We start from the raw sequence: 26,316 nt of genomic DNA, 5'->3' as shown, positions 1-26,316 counted from the left end.
TAAATGAAAATAAAATTCTTTATTGTATTTCCATAAGTCAATCAACAAATTAGTTTGAGCAGAATGTGTGAGAGAACTATGTTTGCATGTTAAAGCCATTTTCTTATTTACAACAATATGGGCAGAACAGAGCAATGGGCTGATTACACACACACACACACAACTCATCATGTTCCAACCAATTGCACAAACCATGTAGTTTTAATCCATAAGATTTTTTTTTTTGAATGAGTGAATTACAAACAAATTTTTATTTACTAATTTTAATTTTAATAATAATCTTTATTATCTGTAAGGAAATTTGTCTTACAATTTGTGCATTACACCAAACAAAAAACATTATAACTATAAGAAACCAAAGTGTACATTCACACCAGACTCACTCATAATTTACATGTGACAAAGTTTATACCAGATTGTTCTTATTTAATGATTTGATTGCCAGGGGAACAAAAGAGTGTTTGTGTCTGTTTGTCTTTGCTATCGGTGTCTTGTATCTCTTTTGTGATGGTAAAATCACAAAATCCTGACACAAAGGGCGATTCTTTATTTCGAGGATCTTGTTAGCTTTTTTATAGATGTTTGTCTCAAACAACTGCCCAAATGGGGTTTGTTTTTTGCCAATGATTTTGCCAGCAGCATTTAGGATTCTATTAAATGTATACAATGTATAGAAAATGAAATACAATTTTCATTAATCTGTTTACTAAAATTGTTACATTATTTTAGGTCTACATTAGTATTCAAGAAAATGATGAAAACATGGATCGATAAATAAAATAAAATAACTAGATCTTCCTAATTTAAATGTTAAAATGTAGGCATTCAGCAAAAACCAAACACACGTTTAAAAATTATTCTTTACAGAGTTATCTGAAGTTATTATCCACAGGATTATATATTCTTAGTACTAATGAAACATATTTCCATGTTAGTTTGAAAGAATTTCATGCTAATGGTACACTCTAGTCAAGGCTCCTGTATTTTCAGGCCCAACCCCAAATTAAATGATAAAAAAAAAAAATAAAAGAAAAAGAAAATCAAACAATGGCATCTCCTTGAGTGATATGTTGCAGTGACCAAACAATTCATGGTATTCTTTATCAGATTAATATCAGACAACAAGCATCACTCATTGTATTAACACCAGACAACATGCATCACTCAGTTTATCAACATCAGACAACATGCATCACTCAGTGTAACAACACCAGACAACATGCATCACTCAGTTTATCAACATCAGACAACATGCATCACTCAGTGTAACAACACCAGACAACATGCATCACTCAGTTTATCAACATCAGACAACATGCATCACTCAGTTTATCAACACCAGACAACATGCATCACTCAGTTTATCAACATCAGACAACATGCATCACTCATTGTATCAACACCACACAACATGCATCACTCAGTTTATCAACATCAGACGACATGCATCACTCAGCCTATCAACACCAGACAACATGCATCACTCAGTTTATCAACATCTGACAACATGCATCACTAAGTTTATCACCCTCAAACGACACGCATCACTCAGTTTATCAACAATTACACATGATTTATTTTTGAAAATCCCAAATAAAACAAAAAAAGCGTATCAAAGCAAAATTGATCAAAGTTCACTAAGCTTCAACATCCGGTTCATTCATGACTTAGAGCCAAATTTTCTAAACAGTGATAGCTTGTACATTCATCATCAGAATTCAAGCTTCTAAGATACTTAATAACACACAAGATCAAAGCATTGACTCAGTAATGGCTGCCACATTTCTCAGAGCTCAAAAAAAAAAAGACCAAAATAAAAATAGAATATATAAATATATATATAAAAGTTTGTATGCCAACAATTGCAAAAAAATGGGGGTGGGGGAGATGGACAAATCTGTATAAAAAACTTTCCATTAGTTTGTTTTCACAAGAGACAAGGGCAGTAACAACTGGACTGATCAAGTTCAAAAGTGTTAGGAGAAGACAGAGTCATTTTTTGAAAGAATAGACAGATTGACTAATGCTTCATGTTTCAAATGCAAGTCGTTTCAATGACATAGTGGTGACCAAACTTTATCAGGCGGGGGCCTTATGAATTTCTTACACATGTCACGGCCGCATCACAGCCAAAAACTCTTGAAGTCCAATGGAGCAGATATTCTAAAGCTACATTGTAAACTGTAGACAGATGTTTCGAGGGCCACAGTGCAATGGGACTGATATGGTCCACAGGCTGAAGTTTGAGCAGTTTAGAAAAGTGAATTAATTTAGCAGGCTAAAAAAAGGGAGACAAATAGAAAAAAAAGTTGATTTTTAAAAACTACCCCATTGCTGCTAGCTGTTGTATCAAAGTGCTGATGTAATGAGGTAAGAAATACATTCTTGAAACAATTGTCAAACAGTTTCATTATAAATAAACATTCTTGTCACATACACAGCTAAGTCATTCAAGACTGGCTATCTATAAATAGATTCTTCACATAGTATTTCAGTTTACAGTCATTAAATTTCATGAAATTAAAAAAAAAACAAAGTAACATTAGTGCAAAGAAGTTTTTCATGTAAATTCTTATATGTTTGTATAATAATTGTTTTGGAACAACTTTCATTAGTTTTGCAAAGTTTCAGGCCATTTAATTAGGAAACAAAAAAAGTATTTTAATGCATGGTTATACAATAAGCAACTTCAAAAAAGAGAACAGAAAGAAAACAAAAAATCACTTCACAGCAACAAGATGTAGGAATGGTAGGGGAGGGTAAGGGATTAAATTGTATTTACAAACAAAACAGGTGGCCTCTGGTTTGAAAATCACAATTTTCTTTTCAAAAAATACAGAAAACTTTATAAACCATTTACTTTTGATACAATGAATCTTTGGGCTGCACTATTCTTTTTCATTATACATGAGAAATTACACTATTTTAAAATTAAAACTAAAGACCACCAGAAATTTTACAGGACAGTTTAAAGTGACCAAAAAAAAAGTATATACATATTTTGTATGTTTTTCCTGCAAAGATGCCAGGTAGGCCTTAAAAAAAATAAATAAAAAAATACATGGTATTCTATAAACTATTTTAAAACAAATAGCACATACCAATAGAGCAACATAGTTGTTAACAAAAAAAAAAAAAAAGAATATGATATAAAACAAAAACTTGTGATAGATTATTATGTTCTTCTAAACCAAGATAAAACTACTAAGCAAAAAATAAAAAAACATATGCCCTAGAGAAATATTTGCATCAACGTGAACAAAATGTCAATTAAACAATTAAAAATTAAAGGTTCTTTTTTCCCAATTGCAGAAAAATAGATTACAATTGTATTACATTTATCAGATTATACTTTGCAAGAATAGTGACACACAATTATTTTGTAACAATAAAATACTCTCATAGGATGGACATGTTTAAACTTATTAAAATTAGCAGAAATAAACAATTACTCAATTCTTATGAAGATTTTTAAGTAAGATCACAACATATAGTTCAGTGATGGTGCCATATTTCACTGTCATTGTCTTTGTATTTCATGTAGATCTAATAGTCTAGGTCATATATTTTAATATTTTTTATGTGTTCATTACCATTCCTATTTGCAATACAAATATGCTTCTATGTAAAAAAAAGTATTATTACTTTCTAGAAAAAAAAAACACAAAAAAAACTAAGTCATTCAACTGAACTACATTGGTTCAGAAGAACACATATGTCACTAACCAAGATGTTTTGCGAATAGATTAGTTTGGAAATAAACAATTTAAGAAACTGCTTGATCTGGGCACCATGTACGTAATCAATAAATATATACATCTATGCACACTAGTAAAACATCCAAAACGGCAGCATAACAAAATAAGCCAGTTTCCTAATTTATAATATCCACAAGAATCAAATTTCAAGTGTTTGTTGTTAAAATAAAATATTAATATAATTAATTTCAACAAAAGTGATAAAAATGTGTTTCTTGAAAAGGAATATATTGAATGCTATAATTCAAAGCAAAGACAAATGTCTATTAATGTATAATGCCATTTATGCTGGGCAGGAAAAATTGCAGATCAAACAATGATGTCAACAAAGTAAAAAAAAACTAGCTATAAAATCAATAAGATTTCTCAGTTATTTGCTTAGAACTAATGGAATTATTTTAAAAGAGTTATTGTTTTCTTTGCTCTATAAATAGCATTCCTTTTTTTTTTTAAACATTAAGAACATACATTTCAAATGTTAACAAAGGATTTTTACCTGTGAACAAAATATGTTTCTAGGCACCATATTTAATTATGCACATCTCTAGTTTCCAGGGTGCATGCCTACAATAATATACAAAGTTCAGAGGTGGCCTTAGGAGGTGGTGAGCAGGGCAACCACATCCCATGCCCTGCACCTTGATCTTTTGTCTCCTTCAGCCCACTGTAAAAATATTTGTGGCCCTAATAAGACAATCGCCCAGACCCCCACCACTGCTAATGCACCTCTGCAGAGTACACAATTTCCAAATGCATATATATATATATATGTATATATATATAACTTTTTTTCATGCATGTAAACAATTTTTAGAACATAACAGCTGACCGGAAAGAAACTTTTCTAGGAAAAAAAAAGAAAAACACACCAGAAAAAAAATCTCAAGCAAAAACTAATATTCTCTCAGTAACATTTGATGTTACAAACTATAGTGTAAATCTAGTATATACTTCTCAACACAAAAAAAAAAAGGTAGAAAATAAATGTACTGACTCAACTGCTGCCTGTATATGAAGTAAACTGTATTAAGTCTATTTACAGCAAAAAATGTGAAAAACTTGCAACTAAAACTCTACGAAACAATAAAAGAGCTCCACCTCAACATATGAATCATGTTTTCTTTTTATAAGTAGCATTGAATATTTGGTAAGAGTGAGTCCATAGTTTATCAATGGACATGTGACATGTACTCAATGTTGTTAGATGTAAATGTGCAGCTTGTACACAAACATTTCACTGTATGCAGTACAAACAAATTATTTCTCAATTCTAGAGTTTTTTAACTATGAAAGTAAAACAAAACAAACAATATTACAACCACTCATACATATTGGTCTTAAATCCATTTTCTAAATAAAAGTGTAATAATAATTTTTTAAAAAATAACACTACTAATAACCTTCAAATACTAATAAAAAAAAAGACTAAATAAAAAATTTATAGATAACTGTTTGCATTAGCCTATAAGATTCTTACAAATACGAAATTTCAGATTCCTGTGAGGTTAAATTTGATTGGCTTAACATGAGATTACTTCTGCATAGCAAGTAACCTAATTTAATGAACAAACAAGAAACAAACTACTCATGTATTATCAATAAACAAAAATATTATGCTAATAGTCATAAATCTAACTGGAAAAAATATAAAAAATATCCAAAATTCATCCTATACATGTCAGCAGCAAGTACTGAACAATAGATACATTAATAAAGAAAAAAACAAATAACAGTAAGTCCTAAATAAACAGATGTTTCTGTTCACTACAAGGTTCTACAAGTAGATCTGAGCATATTCATAGGTGAGCATTTACCCCACATAACTAATAATGCTAATGATAATCAGTGAATTTTTAATATGTATGATCCAGCAGGGGAGATAAATCTACTCACTCTATTTAATGGATCTAACAAAAAAAGGTTTACATTTGAGGACATTTATTGTATTGGATTCATTTCTTTAAATAGTTTTTAAATAATTAGCCTCCAGGCTGGCAGGAAGTAATATATGTCAACTATTAGCCTTCTTGTACTCTATTACCCATATTTAAATAAATAAATATTTTTTTGCAACAAACTTTGCTACTTTTTACCAAGCTCATATATCAATTTACTCTGACTGGTTAAAATCTTGTACATGTTATATCTCCCACTTTCCAGTCTTGGATCAAGTTGGCACTTGCACGATTATTCATTGTCGATGACAACACATCAATCAATCAAATATTTACACATTTTTAATCAATTTGTTGTAATTTATAAATTCTCTTTATTATGGAGAACTGTACTAAGCCTTAAGCAATAATGAGAGATATGGCAGCAATTGAGCAGTGCACCCCAACAATCAAACACAGCCGGTGATCCGTGACCCAGTTCACTCTATATCAGCGTTATTTTTAAAAACGTATATTTTACTTGTTTTCTCTATGACTTACAGTAACGCCAACATTAAGCTAGTACTCAAGTCAAATTAGGTATGCCCGAGTTCAGCAATGTCAAAGATCTGGGATCTAAAGATCAAATACTTATCCATAAAAGCTTTTGTTTTGTATTATTTCACATCACAGGTATAGCAAGTCTAATGACATCCTGACATTTGAGAAGGAACAGGTCATTATGTTAATACCACAACCCCAACATTTGTCCCCAGAAACAGATGAACATCACATTAACTTGCAACTTGGAGTTTTAGGTCTAAAAGACTGATTGTATTCAAATAGATGCCAAGCGTTTTTCTTCTAACAGGTGGAAACAATAAATGCATAAGGGAGGTAACCAAAAGACAAGAGAGATGACAAAACAAAAGTTAAACTTTAGCTAAGAATTCTTCAACCTAAGTCAAGAAAAGGAGTACAATTTAATTAGGCTAATTTTTTTTTTACTTTCTATTTCTATCCTTTTAGGGATAATTAAAAATGGGAAATAGAAAAATATAAATTCACTTAAGTTGGAATAAGTTAAAGTGCAGAAACCTATTTTGAAAAGATAAGAATGTCAGAAGTCATTCAATTGGGATACAGGATACATTTCTATATATAAACATGGGGGAAAATAGAAAAACACTATTTATTTCAGTAGCAAAATTTTTTCTTAAATTGGAAAAAAAAGACAAAAATATTAATTCTACTCTAATCATATTCTAAGATCAACTGTTTCTAACCATATTCTAAAATAATCTGTTTCTAATCATATTCTAAGATAAACTGTTTCTAATCATATTCTAAAATAAACTGTTTCTAATATTCTAAGATAAACTTTCTAATCATATTCTAAGATAAACTGTTTCTAACCATATTCTAAGATAAACTGTATCTAACCATATTCTAATATAAACTGTTTCTAATCATATTCTAAGATAAACTGTTTCTAACCATATTCTAAGATAAACTGTTTCTAACCATATTCTAACATAAACTGTTTCTAATCATATTCTAAGATAAACTGTTTTGCTTCATTTACATTGGTAATTTCCTTAGTGGCCACCTGCAGTGTGTCAGAATGTTAAATACACAGAATAAAAAAAAATTGTCACATTCAAAAATACATTGAATAAAATAAACCTGATCCAGAACCTAGGGTTTAAGAAATGCACAAACTCTTGTTAACTCTTTCTCTCCGTAATTAGTTACCACATTCTGTTGGAATCAAGGCCGGTATCGTCAGTTAGGAGAGAAGGAGTTAAGAAAAAAACAACAGAAAAAGTTGACAAGAAGTGAATGATTTATAAAGGTATATCACAAGAACATAATGAACAAAAGAAAATTGGCAGCCTATTCTTAACCAACAGTCAAACTAAGATAATAGCATCACAAAACCAAGAAGAATGTCAACATAAGAGTTGGAAATCTTTTTGTGCACTTGAGAAAACATAATCTTTTGTAAAAATAAATTAATAGTTATGCTCGGCATAGATTACTTTTGGTATCATACATCAGTTCACAATTATTGTAGCAATAGGAAATAAAACAGCTAACTTGATATGAAATACAAAAATACAGGATCTAAAGTAATACAGAAAAAAAAATATTATCGTTAATAACATTTGCACTAAACTACTGAACCAGACTTCAAATGTATGTATATTACATATATTAAAAGTAATTATTTCCATTTAAAGACATAATGCTAGAGAAAGTAACAGTTCAAGCAGTTTAAAATTCATTATAAAATGCATGAAAATTCAAAAAGTGTTATGTGTAGCTTAAAAAGAAAAGAATCATTATCTAAATGGATCCACTGAATGGCTGGAATATTTTGAAGATGTTTTGCTTAAATGCTGAGAGCTGCTACTAAAACTACTCATTTGTGACAAGTCACCGTCATCATCAGTAGAAACTTCTTTGCTGAGGTTAAGAGGTTCTGGGAAGGATGAATGGTCATCGACCGACCACCTCCTCTCTATACCACGTGCAGTACCTCCAAATCTTGAGCCAGCAGGTGGCCAGGTATCTGTTTGTCCAATGCGAAAGTGTTTCTCAAAGTCACTGCTTGTCTCTGATGTCTTTTTTACCACAAGGTCAAGAGGTGAGTCAGTGGTATAGGACTTGCTGCCTGTATGTAAAGATGGTACGGGTGTTGGTAACACTTCATAGTATTTGTATGTCGCTGTTGGTTCCACTGCCAAATTGTCAGAGGTAAAAGAGCTCTGCAGTGGCGAGTCCAAATTTGACCTTGTCTCACTGCTAGAGCATGGAAAAGAAAAACTTCGCTCCAGGGTCACCCTGGTAGAGCGAATACTGAACGATGAGGAAGATGTCTCAGATGATGGAACTTTGGGCGGGTCAGTGGACGACTGTTTCCTGTGCTTCATTAGTTTGTGCTTGTACTGGAAGAACTCTTCATCTTCAACACTCTCCTCACCCCCATGCATAGAGCTGCGCCGTTTAGGTATGGCTGAACGAGGTGCTGGAAGCAAGGGAGAGTCAAAGGATACCGATTGGGAACTAGATAGCTGCGGAGATGGACTGCTGCCAAAAGTTTGATAAGCACAGGAACTTAAAACGGGAGGGGATTCTTCTATTTTTACAGAAGATTTAGGACTAGGTTTTACTGCCACAGAATCTGCCTGAATCACCTTCCCACTCAAACCAACAACAAGCGGTGACATCTGGCAGCTGGTGAATGGAGAATAATGCTCATCTTTAATGACCACAGGTGGACTGGAACATTGAGGTGGTGAACATGAGTGCTCACCACCTGTGCTAATGTATAAAGAAGACACACCAGGGAGGTCCTGGTGCATTGAAGATGATATCGGGAAACCCAGCATTTCTAACACACGTTGAGACATGCCGACTGCTGCATTCTGGGTAGCTTGATAATCTGAGCACTGCTTCATGTGCTGCCTCAGGGTATCAATGATTCTATTTCTTTGTTCTGTCAGTCCCCCTAAGATGCTAAACAATTCAGAGTTCTGTGTTTGAAGTTTACGAATTTCCTAAAAGAACAAAAAAAAAAAAAAAAAAAAAAAGCGATTAAAATGAGGAATAAAATAAGAATATTATCTGAAACATTTGATAAAAAATTCTTTTGACAACCAATACTTAATTGACCACATCCAATATTTTGACCCACATCAGCACACACATTCCTACAAAGGATAAAACTGGAGCAGTTATGATACTTATGCTGGGTTGTTGTAGTAGTAGGCTCCATCTGAGGTGAATAAAATTGGGGAATTGAAAGAGAGAATGACTGACAGTTTAGTAAGGGCATATCAATATTAACAAAGCTCTAGATCTGAATTCCGTTTTTGAAAAACATCTTTTTAAAATTATTAATTATTTTAAAAGGAATATCCTAAAGCCTATACTCATGCTATTTTAAAAGGAATATCCTATAGCCTATACTCATGATATTTTAAAATAGTGGTATAAGCTAATTAGTTTGCTGGAACATTTTTATTTATCCTAAAATAGAGCAGTCCCTTATTATAACACCCCACCCAAGCATTTTTACTCAGTATATGGTAAAGCTTATAATACCCAGCAACTCAACATTCTCAACCAAAACTTACAAATACAAAACCACAAACTAATGAAATACCCAAAAAGACACCAAGAAAAAGGCGAGAGGCAGTCAGAGAAAGTGATGGAAAGACAACTCAGAGGAATGGACAGGCCAGCCATTGAGGGAGATTCAGTCCACGGCAAAAGATAAGAGAGAAATGGAGAAGGATGGTCAAAAGATCTTGTGTGGTACCCCAACAGACCAAATGTGTGAAGTGTTCTTTTAGAGAAACCACTGGTCTAAAGGATAGCTGAAGGTGTAGATTGTTTAAAAATCATGAATTATCAATCTTTATCTGGTTTATGTGTGTTTCAAGTATTTTCTTCTGTTACTGTTGCAAAAAATCCTTTTCATCAATTTTTTTTTTTAAATGTGCAATTTCTTAAAACTATTTTAATTCTCTCTTTAATATTGCACCTGGTTGAGAGTAGAGCAGGTGCAGCAACATCTTTATTGTTGTTATTGGGCCTGGGAAAGTCCTAGATAGAAATATGGACTTTTTTTTTTCAAATCACATCTCAATAAAACAGAAGTGAGAATTAAACGATATTTATATACACACTTTTAGCTTAATTTTTTATAATAATTATAACTATTGTTTTTAAAAACAAAAAAAAACAAAAATATGCTTACCACATTCCTGACAAATATATGCTAATTAATTGAATACAATAATTTTATTTTTAACTATGCCTGACACTTCTTTTTTTTTTTTTTTGATAGATAAATTGGACTTTTCAGAAAAAAACAACATAACTGCACAAGGGGATAGAATTACTCAATTTAACATACCTTTTTCATTTTATTTTATAATCTAACATATTTAAGGCAAATGAAGAATCTAAAAATGTTTAATATAAATATAATATTCAAGAAAATGTGTTTTCATTTAAACTCAGTACAGAAAAAGGACATGTATATAAAATTAATAATAAATCAATATACTGAAATTTGGAACTTAATACATATTGAAAAATGATCAAAGAAAACACATTCCGACACTTAAAATGTAATAATAGATGAATCAATGCACTAAGATGGTGGATTTTGCAGTTACTTCAGTCCCGTAAATAAACTTTTAAAAAAATAGAGCCACTAAAATGATGTTATTTTTTTGTAAAAAAAATGTGTACTTCTAGCATCCAATTTACAACTAAAACAAAGAATAGTCACTTCAGAAAATAAAAAGAAAAAAAAGAGAATTAAATTTGTATAACATTATAAGGATAGTGAAACAAATATTATACATCAAGTTGTGGGAAGCGTGGTCGAGATGTCAAGTAAGCTTGAAAGTAGCGCTTTATAAAAGCTGAAAGAGTTAAACTGTTAAATAATCTAATCTTTTTAGTAAAGAAAACTAAACATTTTTACTTTTAGTGTAACAGGGCTGATAAACATCTTTGTTGGAAAGAGATGTCCAAACATTTGTTTGTTTGTTTTACATACAGCCATCCACTTTTTATCAACTCTCCCTTATCATACAAAAAAAATGTATAACATATTAAATAAAAAGGGAAATAGCTGAAACAACTCTTAGAAAAAAAAATTAATTAACACTCCAAAAAAACATAATTGGCCCCTTTTTTTTTTAAACTTAATTTGCATTATACATATATATGTAGATAGATTAGATAGATAGATGATTAATAGATATTAATAGGTCACAGAATGATATACAAAATACAGTAACATTCTCAATTGAGTTTTTTTTTTTCAACTTTTTTAATGTGTAACAAATATGATGGAAATATTTGTAGACTAAACATACTGTTGTATTTTTTTTTTGACAGAATAATGAGATTCAAAAACCATATTTAAACTGACTTAACCCATTAGATCCTATTTCAAAAATGTTCATTATACCCTATTTAAATAGACTTTTTAAAATTTTTTAAAAATGTTTACTTTCAATATCTTCCGAATATAAAAAAGCTTAAAGAAATACTTAATGTCTCAGGTAGGGCAGGGGCTATGCATTAGGGTATGGGCACTTTCATTTTTAAAAAACGCAGAAAAAAAAAAAGCTATACACATCTTGTTTTCACTTCTTGTTCTGACGAAAAGTGGGCAAGCCTAAGCAAACCTGGAAGGGGTCAGTCATCAGAGAAACTGAGGATACTGGAATGACAAGGGTTCCACGACAATTCGTTCACTGACATTTCGTTCACCGACAAATCGCTCACGACTTTTCGTTCACGCGACTATTCGTTCACCAGACATTTCGTTCATCCGACAATTCGTTCACGCGACTATTCGTTCACGCGACATATCGCTCACGGACTATTCGCTCACAGACAACTTGTTCACCGACAACTTGTTCACCGACAGTTGGTTCACGACAAATCGTTCACGCGACTATTCGTTCACGGCACGGACAAATCGTTCACTGGATAGTAACATATTGTTTATATTATATATTCTCGTCGCGTGTTTAATTTATTTACATTAAAACTTTAGTAGCTATTATTTCCAAATGCAAAAACAATTCTATAGAGATCAGGTCAAATCCGAGTTTATTTAATTTCGTAGTTGTTGTTGTTGTTGTTAATATTTTGTTGATGAGGACAGTATGTGATAAAAATTATACTTAAAATAAAAATAAATAAATAAATAAGAGATCTTACAAGCTAGCTGAAAAATTTTAACGGGCCCTCACTTTACTATAGGTAACATTTTTACTTTCACCTTTAATATACCTTTACACCCCCCTCTTTTTTTTCATCTACCGGGAATTTACCCATTCATCTGGATACTCTAGTTAACACCTAGTTGAGTGCTAGACAGACTGGCTCCTCTGGAAGTCATAAAACTTTATTGGACATTGCCTATGCACATGTTCAATCTGTTAACATTGAAAATATCTACTAGACACTAGTATAGTACTTTCCATCAAGTTTAAAAGAAGTTTTATTTTATTTTTATTTTAGTTAACTTGTTTCTATATGTGACCACCCATTGGTAGACTAATTTGATTGCTTGGACTTCAATAACAAATTTATTGAAACAATTTTATTTTGTTCTATTAAATTGCGATAAATTTATAACTTTTTGATAGGGAACCAAAATATTTCCTAGTGTTGTAAATGTAATTTTTTTTTTCCAGATGTCTTAATTGATAAGTATTAACCTTAGATCTGTATCTAGTATGTGACGTTCAGAGTTGAACAGTGAAACCATGTATTGTACCAAATCTAGTACCATTGTTAAAAATCTAAATTATGTCTCGTAAAAACACTGACAGGATTGTGGAAAAAATACTAGTGTGTCTGAGCTAGCCAAGAAAACCAGTAACCAGAAACCAGAAATTGAGTAATTGGTTAATATGCATGACTGAATGCATGACGCGTAGGACGTAATCATCTTCTTTTTTTGAAGAAACGTCTGTATTATATAAGATAAGATTTGTTTTTGTTAATAAAATATCAATAAAATGGGTATGTTAATTAAACATCTGGACCGCTATTAAGAAGATAAGTAAATATGGGTAGGGCGAACAAGACTACAAGAGTGTAAAAGAAGGCCTACATGTTGAAAGTAAAAATGTTACCTATAGTAAAGTGAGGGCCCATTTAAATGTTTCAGCTTGCTTGTAAGATTTCTTTTTTCTTTTAAGTATAATTTTTTAATACATACTGTCCTCATTAACAAAATATTAATAACAAACAAACAAAAAAATTAACAAAGAATTTCGGATCACGCCCGACTCTGGCAATTTTTTGTTTTTTGAAATATCCAGTGAACGATTTGTCTGTGAACAATTTGTCTGTGAACGAATTGTTAATGAACGATTAGTCGCGTGAACGATTTGTCGTGAACCAACTGTCGGTGAACAAGTTGTCGGTGAACAAGTTGTCTGTGAGCGAATAATCCGTGAGCGATATGTCGCGTGAACGAATAGTCGCGTGAGCGAATAGTCGCGTGAACGAATTGTCTGGTGAACGAAATGTCTGGTGAACGAATAGTCGCGTGAACGAAAAGTCGTGAACGATTTGTCGGTGAACGAAATGTCAGTGAACGAATTGTCGTGTCCCCAATGACAAGGGAGCAGATGAAGAGAGCTGCTCATAACTGAGTACAATGGAGAGGTGTGGTTGCAGCCCTATGCTCTCCTGGAAGTTCACAGGATAAAGTCAAGTCTCATTCTGAACAAGATATTATGAACTTTTCTTATTTGAAAAATTAAAAAAACTGCTACTAGCGTCCTAACGAAACTTAATGCATAAGAATTTACTGTAAACAATGCATCCTACCACGGTAGGAGCATATGGGTTAAATGAATGAATATAAGATTTTTTTTTTTTAAAGTTTGAATAGACTAAATTAAGGTAATTAAAAATAAAAAGAATATTAAATTTTTTTTCAGCTTTAGATACATCTATTTTTGTTCTCCATTAAAACAATTTTTTTTTTCTAAAAAAAAAATAATAAATTAATTCAATGTTAATTTAGCTTAAACATTAACACATTAAAAATTATATCTAAGCCACATTTTAACCTTACTTAGTGTGTATATTTGTCAATCGTCAATATTATCAATGACATGTTTATAACCAAAGAATGTTGAAAATATACGAAATGACCATCATACCTCAACCAACATGTCTTTTCGTTTTTGACCTTTTTCTCGTGACCTTCGAGCTGCCAGCCTGTTCAGCTCTCTTCGACGTGCCCTCTTGGTCAATTCTTCTAAAGTTAACTGCTGGACAATTTTATTTAAAAAAAGAAATTTAATTTCATGAGCAAAAATATCAAGAAGTTGATGCTTGATATTTAACTACTTTACAAGAGCAATGCAACTTCAAGGAAAGTCAACACCAGATTAGGAGTTTGAAAAGAATCATGCCCTTGCAAACAAAAAGAAAGAATTACATTTTACCAAAGGATTTAAAAATCAAATATAATTTTCTTGATGTCCTATTTGGTGGGATGAACCTTCCTGCCTAGTTATCATAAAAGATAAAAGAGAGCTCTTTAAAAGATTAGATAAATGGTCCATTGATAAAAATTGATATAATGATTTTTACCTTAGAGCTAAAAATAAAGTCAGTGTAACCATCATCACATGTGAATGGGGGCTTGAGAATCTCAAATCCTCTCTTCCAAAGCCCTGGACAAAAACCCTACTTTGTGTCACCTTTCAAGTAAGGAGAATGTGGTTTTCCAGAATTTTCTAAATGAAATTCACCAAGTCTATGGTGTCGTGACTTGTTAGTACATTATTAGAAAGTTAAGAAGTGAAGACATGTTTTCACCATTATCCAGAAAGTGAGGCGGAAGTGATCTAGTTTAATGATGTCATGTATTACATAAATATTTATACATTTGGATGCAACAGATTACAATAATAATTATGATAATTCCTCCTTGGACACTGACAAAGGAATTACAATGAATTTTGTTTCTCTTTAAAGAAACTCGACCCTGGCAATGCCAGAGAATGAATACACAAAGAATATACGACAAGGTTTCTCAACGCAGCATGGACACTGCAAGCCAAAGTTCGGCTTTAACCATGCTAAACAACCCAATGGAACATTGGCTCACTCAGCACTGTGCAATAGTAGTACACTCCTAACTAGAGAAACCTCTGGAACTTATTTCTTTCCAACACTAAGACAACAACATGATTACAAGTCATGTTACCAGATCAGTCTCAACAACTTGGAAAATCAGCAAGTGTCAAACCTGTATTGTCTAGTTTGCTTTTTTCCCCTTGTACATTTGATTTCACCATTTAATTCACAGTATTTTACCCTTCAAATTTTATCACATCCAACTATTTATGTTGTGTTATTATTTACCCAACCCCCACTTTGGTATCGTCATATTCACAGTTCTTAAATAATGTTGTATGACTCTTACCTCTTCTTTAACTGGTTTCTTGAATTCTACCTGCAGTTCTGCTTTACCCTCAGCTTTCCGTCGAGACTGGATGATCCATTTCAGATCTTGTTTAATCAGGTTACTTGGGTTGCCAGAGTCTAGGGTAGCTAGAGTAGCCACAACCAGTTTCTCATCCTGTAAATAAAGAAATAGTAATAAAAAAATGGTCAATACTTTCATTGACATCTAAACTTCAATTGTGAACCAGAAGTCTTAAAAACATCTCAAAAGGAATGTGGTTACAGTGAAAACAAAACTCAATTTTTATCGAGTTGGTAAATAGATGGAGAATATATATATATTGCCTTGATCAATGGTAAATAGATCATATAAACATAAAAGATTATATCATGATTGTTTGAATTAGGTTGAGGGAAAGTTTAAACCCGAAGTATTTCGTAAATGGGGAATGGCATTTGTGTTATTCTGGTCCTGATACAATTCAGGTGAATTTTTGTTCAACAGTACCCAGAATTAGCATGGGAATCAAAGGAGCAGTAAGTCAAAGTGAAGTGATAAGTCTCTAGAGACAACTTTGTAGATCAATGACTTAGCAGTGTTAAACATCAAGCCATTAGAAGAGATTCTATATCCAAATATCCAAAAGACCTGAAATGGTAATTTAACTGTTCTCCTCTTATAAGTAGATACACTTACTGGCTAACACCCCACCAAAAGTAACTTAGTAAAAAGTTAAGACATTAAAACATATATATCTGGCTCAAGTTTGTTTTAAAAGAGTTTATCACAAATTTTGTACTATCTGTAAAAACCATGAATTTCAACATTAAAAATTACTAAATAGAAATATATATTTATATATAAATATATATATTTATGATATTTATACCATTCAAAGTTCATGCTTTTCTAACAGTTGGTTAATGAAATATCAAAAAGACAGAACAATAAATACGAAGTATATTAAAGATCTACTACTCTCTATTTTGAAATATGTTGAAATAGCAAGCATCAACAAGTTATCACATTTGATGTTTATCTCTACAATGTAATTAAAGACAGTAAGTACAAAGAAAGAAAAAAAAAATGTGATAGTGTATCATTAGTTTCTTGCTAGCCATCTCTCGCAACAAGCATACACTTGAGAGTTGATTATTACCCCAATGTAACAGATGCACTTGTTATTAGAAATACTGATAACAGGCTACTAACAATCTTCAAAAAAAGTCAAGATAAGAGGCTAGAAATTGTAACTGACGCATACAAATGAATCATTCAAAAAATGTTATTGAGTTTACTTATCCTGAGTTTTAATCTAATGCTTACCAACATACAATTGATTAATGTTCAATTTTTCTTCTTCAATGCAACATTTTTCTGACTTTAAAAATATGCTTAAATTTAGAAACCATTTAATATATCAGCCTGATCTTTTAAAGTGAGGATTCAGAACCATAAGTAACAACAAATTTCTCTTTCAAGGGAGATTTCTTGAACAATTTCAGTCCGTATTATCTGGATCCAAAAATGGAGTTTTCCAGAAGAAAAAAAAAATTTGGGGGGGGGGGGGGGGGGGGGGGTAAAGTGTACTAGAACTAACCTAACTTTTTTATTTTATTATATAACCTATCATGTGTGATTTTATTTTCAAGTAAAATGAATTGGCTACAAAAGTGTAATAGATAAAATAAATTATTTAACAAAATATTTCTTTTAATAAGTTAAAATTGAGTACAGCAAAACAAAATGTATAAAAAAAATTGATCAAAATAGATATTCTGAAATATTTAACTTTATAATTCTACATTTAATCCATAAATATTGACAAATCACAAACCTAAACAATATTTGTCAGTTTAAATTTAATACAAGATGAAAAAATGCACGTTTTCTTTTTTAACACTAACCAATTGGAAAAGAAAACTATTTTGAAAATGGAGGCATGGATAAAGTTTACATTTAAAAGTTTGGATTGTAGGCATAGCAGCCTGGTCATGTGGTATAGGCTTTGATGGTCCCAAATTCAAACTCTGCCCACAGTCATCACAACAGAAGCTTCCAAAACATTTGAAATTTCTAAGAAACACAAAGTTATTAAATACTGTGATTTTTTTTTGTTATGAGTAGTAGAGATCCAAATCTTATGAGAAATAGAATTGTTCTTCTTTCAAAACCTATACAATTAAAACAAAAGTTACTATGAACAAAAATAAAAGATGTACAAGATCACCTGTACCAAATTTCGTGAATTGAGTAATCCAGACATGCCTGTCATGGAGACGGGGGAAGACAGCATCGACCTGGAGGTGTGTGATGGCATGGGTGAAGTGTCGCAGGAGGTATCTGAGGCATGGCTGCTGATGCTGCCTTTCATAGAGACGAGGACTGATGTGGAATGAGTGGTGACAGAGGTGGTCATGATGAGGATGAAAAGGATGAACTGTAAGATCAGGCATCTGGAAAGACAAACACATTGAGAATACATTTATTAACATTAAATAACAGCAGTTTTCAGCCACTAGTTGTAATAGCCGTGTTTTCATGGTGTTTTCTTTCACCCACTCACCACACGGCAACTTAATGAAGAAGAAACTAAAATCAACCAACTTTATTAATTAACTACAAGCCTTTATATAGATTCTAGGCCTACATATTCCTAGCACTTTCCGCTTCGAATATAAACAACCTAGACTCTAGCAAAACATTTTATCAGTTGAGCCAGTCAGCCTGTGTTCCCACACAGGCCATTAAGGTCAGACAGTAGACATACAGATGTCATAATTACTGCTACACTAATCATTCCATGGTAGATGCGAGCCAAATAAATTGATTTCAAGAGACATAGATTGCATCAAACTACAACAAGAGTTGATGAAGATCAGGCAAAAAGAGTAATTCAGAAGACAAAAAGAAATGATAAGCTTAAAAGCTTTATTTTTCTTTTTATACTAACCCATTGCAATGTTTTTTACAAACTATTCTAAAAGCCTCTTAAAAGTACAAGTAACTATTGTAAGTATTTATAATGAATGTGTTAAACATCAACATTTTATGACTTAAAAAAAAAATCAAGCAGTGATTGGGCTCATTGCTGTACGAAGAAGAGGACAACTCTGGCTCTTGTCCATTGAGTATCAACGTGTCAAATGTCAAGTAATGTTGACCTATTGTTGCTTATGCTGGCCTCTTGTCCATTTTCCTGGTAATTTACTTTGCAGATCTATGTCTTTAAAAGTCTTCCAGAAAGTCTTGGCTTTGGACACAAGAAGCTAAGTAATTACACCTAGATATTGCTTCATATGGGAAACTTTACAGCAAGACTCTTGTAAGTTACCATTTTGTTCACACTGTGAGCTTAGGGGAAACAGCTGAGTCAGAAAACCATCAGGTTTACAAACTCAATGGAATTGTTAATTAAAACTGATTACAAGGTTCTTGGCCTGCAATGTTTAAAAAAAAAAATATTTAAAAATTCAACTAAATCTTTGAAATTATTTTGATAGTTTGAAGATTTTTTGTGTATTATTGTATTGGTTAATATTGTGATTATTCTAAAAGGCATGCAGATGCTGGCAAATGTTTAAATTTAAATAAAATTCTTCTGGGGTTTCAATAAAAATAATAATATATAAAAGGACACTGTCCAGAGAGAAAGATGTAAGCCTAATATACATTTTAATATAAGCAATAAAAAATGAATAGATCTCAAAGTATGGTGCCATTCACTCAACACAATGAGCAAAAAATTATTATTAAGTTGGTTTTTTTTGGTGACAGACAGCCTTATTTGACAGGAGGCTATCATAAATATTTACTTGATTTACAAATATAACTATTTTCATCATTACTATATGTTCACTTTAATAAATAACGTTTTCATCATTCAATTTTTTTTTTCATTTCATCTGTATCTAAAATGATGACAAGATGGCACTAGACTGCATTACCGTTGCTTTTAAAAATAATTTTGGTATTAGGTTCACTCAGACTCTAGTCATTGTGGTGAATTAGAAAATATATAAAGTATACCTTTAAATTCCTACCAAAGAAATCATATTCCCTGATACATATTTTATTACTTGGACCCAAATCCAAATCAAGAAATGCTGTTCAATGTCCCAGTCAAAATTTAAAATAAAAATGTTATATACTTTAAATGATAGAATATTTTTCAACTTGTTTGAAACATAAAATAGTATAAAAAATATTCTTTTTGTTTAATTAATCAGGAATAAAAAAAAAAAGAAGAAGTTCTTCAAGTGTGCATATATCTGTGTTAGAGAAAATGCCAGGGGTTCTTGAACAAAAACCTATGTTGACTGGCCAGAGAATTTAAACCATCATTTTGTTTATTAGTTCTAGATAAAAAAAACAACAACAATATTTTAACTTCTTGCTCAAATGTACAATTTTTCAAGCCTTATCACTAGTATATATATTATATGATTAAGATATAGTAATGTTTTATAAGAAAAAAACAACATACAATTTAAAAATTTGGTTGATTCAATAGTTTGTAAAGAATGCTTTGTTAAATGTATAATCTAATGCCAGATCTACATACTTGCTACAAGATATCATACAATAAAGTTTTTAAGGATGATATATATATATGCTAAGAAGCAGTGAAGTATTGATGAAACCTAGAATAGAAGTACTAGTCTAATTAGCATTGTAATTAATCAAAGAAAATCTGGTCAAGGTTATGTATATTTGTTACTAATGATCCTGCAGCTAAAAATAGACCTACTGTATATAAAAAATAGTTTCAATGAAAGAGACTGTCTCTAAAAAAAATTAAAAAAAAAAAATTCAGGTCTAGGGCTATGGAAAAGAAAGTGTCATTCCCGCCTTCCTATTACTCAGTCCCTGTCTGAATTATTTTTTTTTTTAAACACTCCACCACACCGCTTAAAAATAAGTGTCACTGGCGAGGTGGCTAAAGCTGAGCTGTCTGCAACAAGTACGGTATATCATATGTGTATGCCTAAGTAAAGCCAGTCAAATACTAGAGAGGCAGAAAAATAAGTTTAACAGGCTTGGGGAAAAAATAAGGTCATTCATTCTGAAACATGAATAGAGCTGCCGCTTGTTCACATTCCTATCTTGACTCATTATCTAAAAATAGCCATGAGATAACTGTTAGAAGGAATCCGATTGGCTTACACTGTGTACCAGTGTGTCAATCATGATTTTTTTTTCTCTCAAAAGCAACGACATGTTCAGCCGGGGAGCAAAGAGCTGAACCTATTGTCGATTATGGCAGTTAAAGTGTTAGAAATGATTGTGTGTACAAAGCGCTCATTAATATTTCAAAATTTAAAATAGAATGTCTGACTGTTAAAACAGAGCTTAAAATGGTTGAACACATCGGGGGATGTGGGAATGCTAAATTTATCGATGATACGTGGGAACACAGTGATCTCCCCTTTCCACTACGGCTTGTGGCGTAGTACGTGTGTGCCAGGACGGCGGGGTCGATAGCAGCCGAAAGCATACAAACCTCGAAATATCGTATTTTTACGGAAGTTTTGAATTTAAATACAATCTCTACTTACCAATGCTAATGTCAGGATACCATTATTCAAGCAATTTTGCTAAAAGCAAGACGTATTTTGCAGATAACATTGTTTCTTTGCACCGAAACAACGCCAGACGCCTTTCCACGAATCACTAGGTGGCCGCGCTAAAGGGGAGAGCAATCTCGTCGACGTTTTTAGACTTTGCAATGAAAACAAAACCCAGTTAGGTCTAATACATTAGCCACTAGTCTAGCCTAACGCTTACCGTTTTAAACTGAGAAGCCAATCCGATAACTTGAATTTGAAAAGCCCTTGACAAGTTGTTGGTTATTACCGACTCTGTACCTCAGGCCTACCTTTTTTTTAAAAACATGACAGTAATAGTGTCTTTAGCTGAAATGAATATGACTATTTTATGACACTACCCGCACAGGACAGCAAAAAGAAAATACAAATTTATGTAGATCTGCATTCATTAATTCTATTTATTTAAAAAGAAAACGTCTGTTGTTCCTATCGTTACTAGATCTAGATCCATTATTATATATAGATCTATTAGACCATCGAATGGGTTGTCTGGATCTGTCGGAAAGTCATATTGATTAACATGCATGATCAGATAATTCAGATTGAAACATGGATATATGTGTAGGACATAATTATCTTCTCTTTTGAAGTAACGTTTGTAATTTAAGATAAGATAGATTTAAATAATTCGTTAATAATGTTGCCAACAAAATAAGTCAACAGCAGCAGCATAACTTGTGAAAATTTTAACTTGATTTGCTGCTATAGGGTCAAAATTGAACTTTTTCGGCTAGTCGAATCTAAGTCGATATAATAGGCCTATATATGCATATAGGCATACAGTTATATAATTACAGCAATAATTTTAGTAGGCAAATTAATAGATCTAGCACAGTCACGGTCGCTTATGGATGGTAGATCCAGACTTGATCTAGCTTCGCGGTAACCTATGTTTAAAAAAAATGATTTGTTCTAAACTCTTATTAGGCATATACCCATATATTATGACAGTTCATAGTGCCTAAAAATAAAATAATTACTTAATATAGGCCTATCCATTTGTAACTCATGTATGGGACAACATATATCTCAAAATAAAAAGATCAAGAATGTTTATTTGTCTAGATACTTTGTGCTAGATCTACTTTCACGTGTAGAAATAAACACTTAGTCTAGGCCTATATTATATGTTCAACACTGTCCTTCTATTAAACGTATTCCTATTTTATTTATTCTTAATCTAGCTGTTCTCAGTGTATTCTTATAAATTCGCTAATCAAACCACATTCAAAAACAAGAGTAGGCCATACTATTATTGTATAGTTTACGTCTGTGCACAGAAAAAATAAGAGAAGCCAAACGGGAATGGAATCGTACACGTAGTCCCTCTCTAAGGGGTGGGGTCGGGGTTAAGTTATCCCCTCCCACCTCAGCTTCCTCAACTGCTTCCATATTTCCTCCCGCCTCACACTCCCTTGTATGTTGATTCTACTGTCTTTGAAACCCATTCTTAATAGTGCAAGCACTGAATTCCCCAATGGCTTTCGTGTGTCGGGCAAGGTTGTCAGTCGTTCATTCATACAACTAAAACAATCTGAATGAAAACAGAGCGGATGTTATGAATGAGTGGCGATCATCTTGTGTACAACTGTGAATGTTATGAATGAGTGGCGATCATCTTGTGTACAACTGTGAATGTTATGAATGAAAGGATGGTCATTAGATCGTGTACACGACTGCACACTGTGGGTGTAATGAATGAGTGGCCACCAGCTCGTGTACACGACTACACACTGTGGATGTTATGAATGAGTGGCCACCAGCTCGTGTACACGACTGCACACTGTGGGTGTAATGAATGAGTGGCCACCAGCTCGTGTACACGACTGCACACTGTGGGTGTAATGAATGAGTGGCCACCAGCTCGTGTACACGACTACACACTGTGGATGTTATGAATGAGTGGCTATCGACTAAAGTACTTTACGTTTCATCCCGCCAGCTATCACTAACCTACATAAGAGCACCTCTCCCACCCCACACCTTCTAGTCAGTCTTCAAAGTTCTCTGCCAAACAGCTGCGCATGACGTGGAGTTGAAGTCCAGAAAACTATCTGGTATTGGCGTAGCTAGTCAGCGACTCTAAAATTTGATGTTTGGGAAAACTGAACTGCACCCTCTTCAATCCACGACACTGAGCTGTCCCCCATTAATTCCATGATCAGGCACCGCTAACAAGGATGTACTTTTTATTTTCTCTTGTTTTGTCAAATGTTTTCCATGTTTCGGATGTTCCTTCAGAGTTGAAGATAATTTACTTCCTATTCTAAACCTCCCGCAGGACTATGGGGGATGGGAACGGGCAGGGTTTGAACCCGGGACCAGCGATAAGTCCGAACGACAGTCCAGCGCCCAAACTGCACTACCAAACAGCCATCTTGATAGATATCAACTATCATTTAGAAAGGAACAACTTTCAGTGGAAGCGAAGGCGTAGCCTACAATATGGGCTTTTTATTTTCTCTTGCGGGCTATCCACTATCATTTTGAAAGGAGCGATTTTCAGTTTGAAGCAACGGCGTAGCCTACAAGATGGGGCTTTTTGGCATCCTCTTGTTATGGCAGTCTCGAATTGCATCATGGTGACAACACATCGCCCATATACTGCACAGTTGTGTGTCGTAAACGTCTTCAACGCAAACTCCGTTTACATTAATCTGCAGCAGCATTTCATGAAGATAGACAGGCCTGCAAGAGATCCTGTACCCTCTACCTCAGCTACCTCTCTAGATACACCTGCCAAGAGAGGCCTGCAAGAGATCATGTACCCTCTACCTCAGCTGCCTCTCTAGATACACCTGCCAAGAGAGGCCTGCAAGAGATCATGTACCCTCTACCTCAGCTGCCTCTCTAGATACACCTGCCAAGAGAGGCCTGCAAGAGATCCTGCACCCTCTACCCCAGCTGCCTCTATAGATACACCTGCCAAGAGAGGCCTGCAAGAGATCATGTACCCTCTACCCCAGCTGCCTCTCTAGATACACCTGCCAAGAGAGGCCTGCAAGAGATCCTGTACCCTCTACCTCAGCTGCCTCTCTAGATACACCTGCCAAGAGAGGCCTGCAAGAGATCATGTACCATCTACCTCAGCTGCCTCTCTAGATACACCTGCCAAGAGAGGCCTGCAAGAGATCATGTACCCTCTACCTCAGCTGCCTCTCTAGATACACCTGCCAAGACAGGCCTGCAAGAGATCATGTACCCTCTACCCCAGCTGCCTCTCTAGATACACCTGCCAAGAGAGGCCTGCAAGAGATCCTGTACCCTCTACCCCAGCTGCCTCTCTAGATACACCTGCAAAGAGAGGCCTGCAAGAGATCCTGTTCCCTCTACCCCAGCTGCCTCTCTAGATACACCTGCCAAAAGAGGCCTGCAAGAGATCCTGTACCCTCTACCCCAGCTGCCTCTCTAGATACACCTGCCAAAAGAGGCCTGCAAGAGATCATGTACCCTCTACCCCAGCTACCTCTCTAGATACACCTGCCAAGAGAGGCCTGCAAGAGATTATGTACCCTCTACCCCAGCTGCCTCTCTAGATACACCTGCCAAGAGAGGCCTGCAAGAGATCATGTACCCTCTACCCCAGCTGCCTCTCTAGATACACCTGCCAAGAGAGGCCTGCAAGAGATCATGAACCCTCTACCCCAGCTGCCTCTCTAGATACACCTGCCAAGAGAGGCCTGCAAGAGATCCTGTATCCTCTACCCCAGCTGCCTCTCTAGATACACCTGCCAAGAGAGGCCTGCAAGAGATCATGTACCCTCTACCCCAGCTGACTCTCTAGATACACCTGCCAAGACAGGCCTGCAAGAGATCATGTACCCTCTACCCCAGCTGCCTCTCTAGATACACCTGCCAAGAGAGGCCTGCAAGAGATCCTGCACCCTCTACCCCAGCTGCCTCTCTAGATACACCTGCCAAGAGAGGCCTGCAAGAGATCCTGTACCCTCTACCCCAGCTGCCTCTCTAGATACACCTGCCAAGAGAGGCCTACAAGAGATCCTGTACCCTCTACCCCAGCTGCCTCTCTAGATACACATGCCAAGAGAGGCCTGCAAGAGATCCTGCACCCTCTACCCCAGCTGCCTCTCTAGATACACCTGCCAAGAGAGGCCTGCAAGAGATCCTGTACCCTCTACCCCAGCTGCCTCTCTAGATACACCTGCCAAGAGAGGCCTGCAAGAGATCATGTACCCTCTACCCCAGCTGCCTCTCTAGATACACCTGCCAAGACAGGCCTGCAAGAGATCATGTACCCTCTACCCCAGCTGCCTCTCTAGATACACCTGCCAAGACAGGCCTGCAAGAGATCATGTACCCTCTACCCCAGCTGCCTCTCTAGATACACCTGCCAAGAGAGGCCTGCAAGAGATCCTGCACCCTCTACCCCAGCTGCCTCTCTAGATACACCTGCCAAGAGAGGCCTGCAAGAGATCCTGTACCCTCTACCCCAGCTGCCTCTCTAGATACACCTGCCAAGAGAGGCCTGCAAGAGATCATGTACCCTCTACCCCAGCTGCCTCTCTAGATACACCTGCCAAGAGAGGCCTGCAAGAGATCATGTACCCTCTACCCCAGCTGCCTCTCTAGATACACCTGCCAAGAGAGGCCTGCAAGAGATCCTGCTCCCTCTACCCCAGCTGCCTCTCTAGATACACCTGCCAAGAGAGGCCTGCAAGAGATCCTGCACCCTCTACCCCAGCTGCCTCTCTAGATACACCTGCCAAGAGAGGCCTGCAAGAGATCATGTACCCTCTACCCCAGCTGCCTCTCTAGATACACCTGCCAAGAGAGGCCTGCAAGAGATCCTGCACCCTCTACCCCAGCTGCCTCTCTAGATACACCTGCCAAGAGAGGCCTGCAAGAGATCCTGCACCCTCTACCCCAGCTGCCTCTCTAGATACACCTGCCAAGAGAGGCCTGCAAGAGATCATGTACCCTCTACCCCAGCTGCCTCTCTAGATACACCTGCCAAGAGAGGCCTGCAAGAGATCATGTACCCTCTACCCCAGCTGCCTCTCTAGATACACCTGCCAAGAGAGGCCTGCAAGAGATCATGTACCCTCTACCCCAGCTGCCTCTCTAGATACACCTGC

The 26,316-nt window shown here is 34.7% G+C and overlaps 1 protein-coding gene across 3 annotated transcripts; it reads right to left on the bottom strand.

Moving 5' to 3' along the window:
• LOC106078241 (uncharacterized) lies at nucleotides 1-21,384 on the bottom strand. Of its 3 annotated transcripts, none has more exons than XM_013239066.2 (5): nucleotides 21,170-21,384; nucleotides 17,842-18,067; nucleotides 15,630-15,785; nucleotides 14,356-14,466; nucleotides 1-9,195 (listed from the first exon to the last, which is right to left on the bottom strand). In XM_013239066.2, exons 2-5 carry the CDS (start codon nucleotides 18,028-18,030, stop codon nucleotides 7,978-7,980), a joined length of 1,674 nt encoding a protein of 557 aa, XP_013094520.1. In that variant the 5' UTR covers nucleotides 18,031-18,067; nucleotides 21,170-21,384; the 3' UTR covers nucleotides 1-7,977. The 3 variants fall into 3 exon arrangements, with proteins under 3 accessions (XP_013094520.1, XP_013094518.2, XP_013094519.2); XM_013239064.2 differs by having other exon boundaries at nucleotides 14,356-14,463; XM_013239065.2 differs by having other exon boundaries at nucleotides 17,848-18,067; nucleotides 21,170-21,383.
• Nucleotides 21,385-26,316: the final 4,932 nt, after the last annotated feature.

The sequence above is a fragment of the Biomphalaria glabrata genome, chromosome 3, assembly GCF_947242115.1.
Source record: "Biomphalaria glabrata chromosome 3, xgBioGlab47.1, whole genome shotgun sequence".
Classification (NCBI taxonomy): domain Eukaryota; kingdom Metazoa; phylum Mollusca; class Gastropoda; family Planorbidae; genus Biomphalaria; species Biomphalaria glabrata.
The sequence above is the reverse complement of the archived record's forward strand: the minus strand, read 5'-3'. Positions and strand labels throughout refer to the sequence as shown.

Coding starts and splice junctions, on each gene's coding strand:
- LOC106078241 (XM_013239066.2), bottom strand. CDS start 18,030: ATGACCACCTCTGTCACCACTCATTCCACATCAGTCCTCGTCTCTATG. Junction 14,467..15,629: donor AGAAACCAGTTAAAGAAGAG/GTAAGAGTCATA, acceptor AAAATTGTCCAG/CAGTTAACTTTAGAAGAATT. Junction 9,196..14,355: donor GAAAAGACATGTTGGTTGAG/GTATGATGGTCA, acceptor TTGTTCTTTTAG/GAAATTCGTAAACTTCAAAC.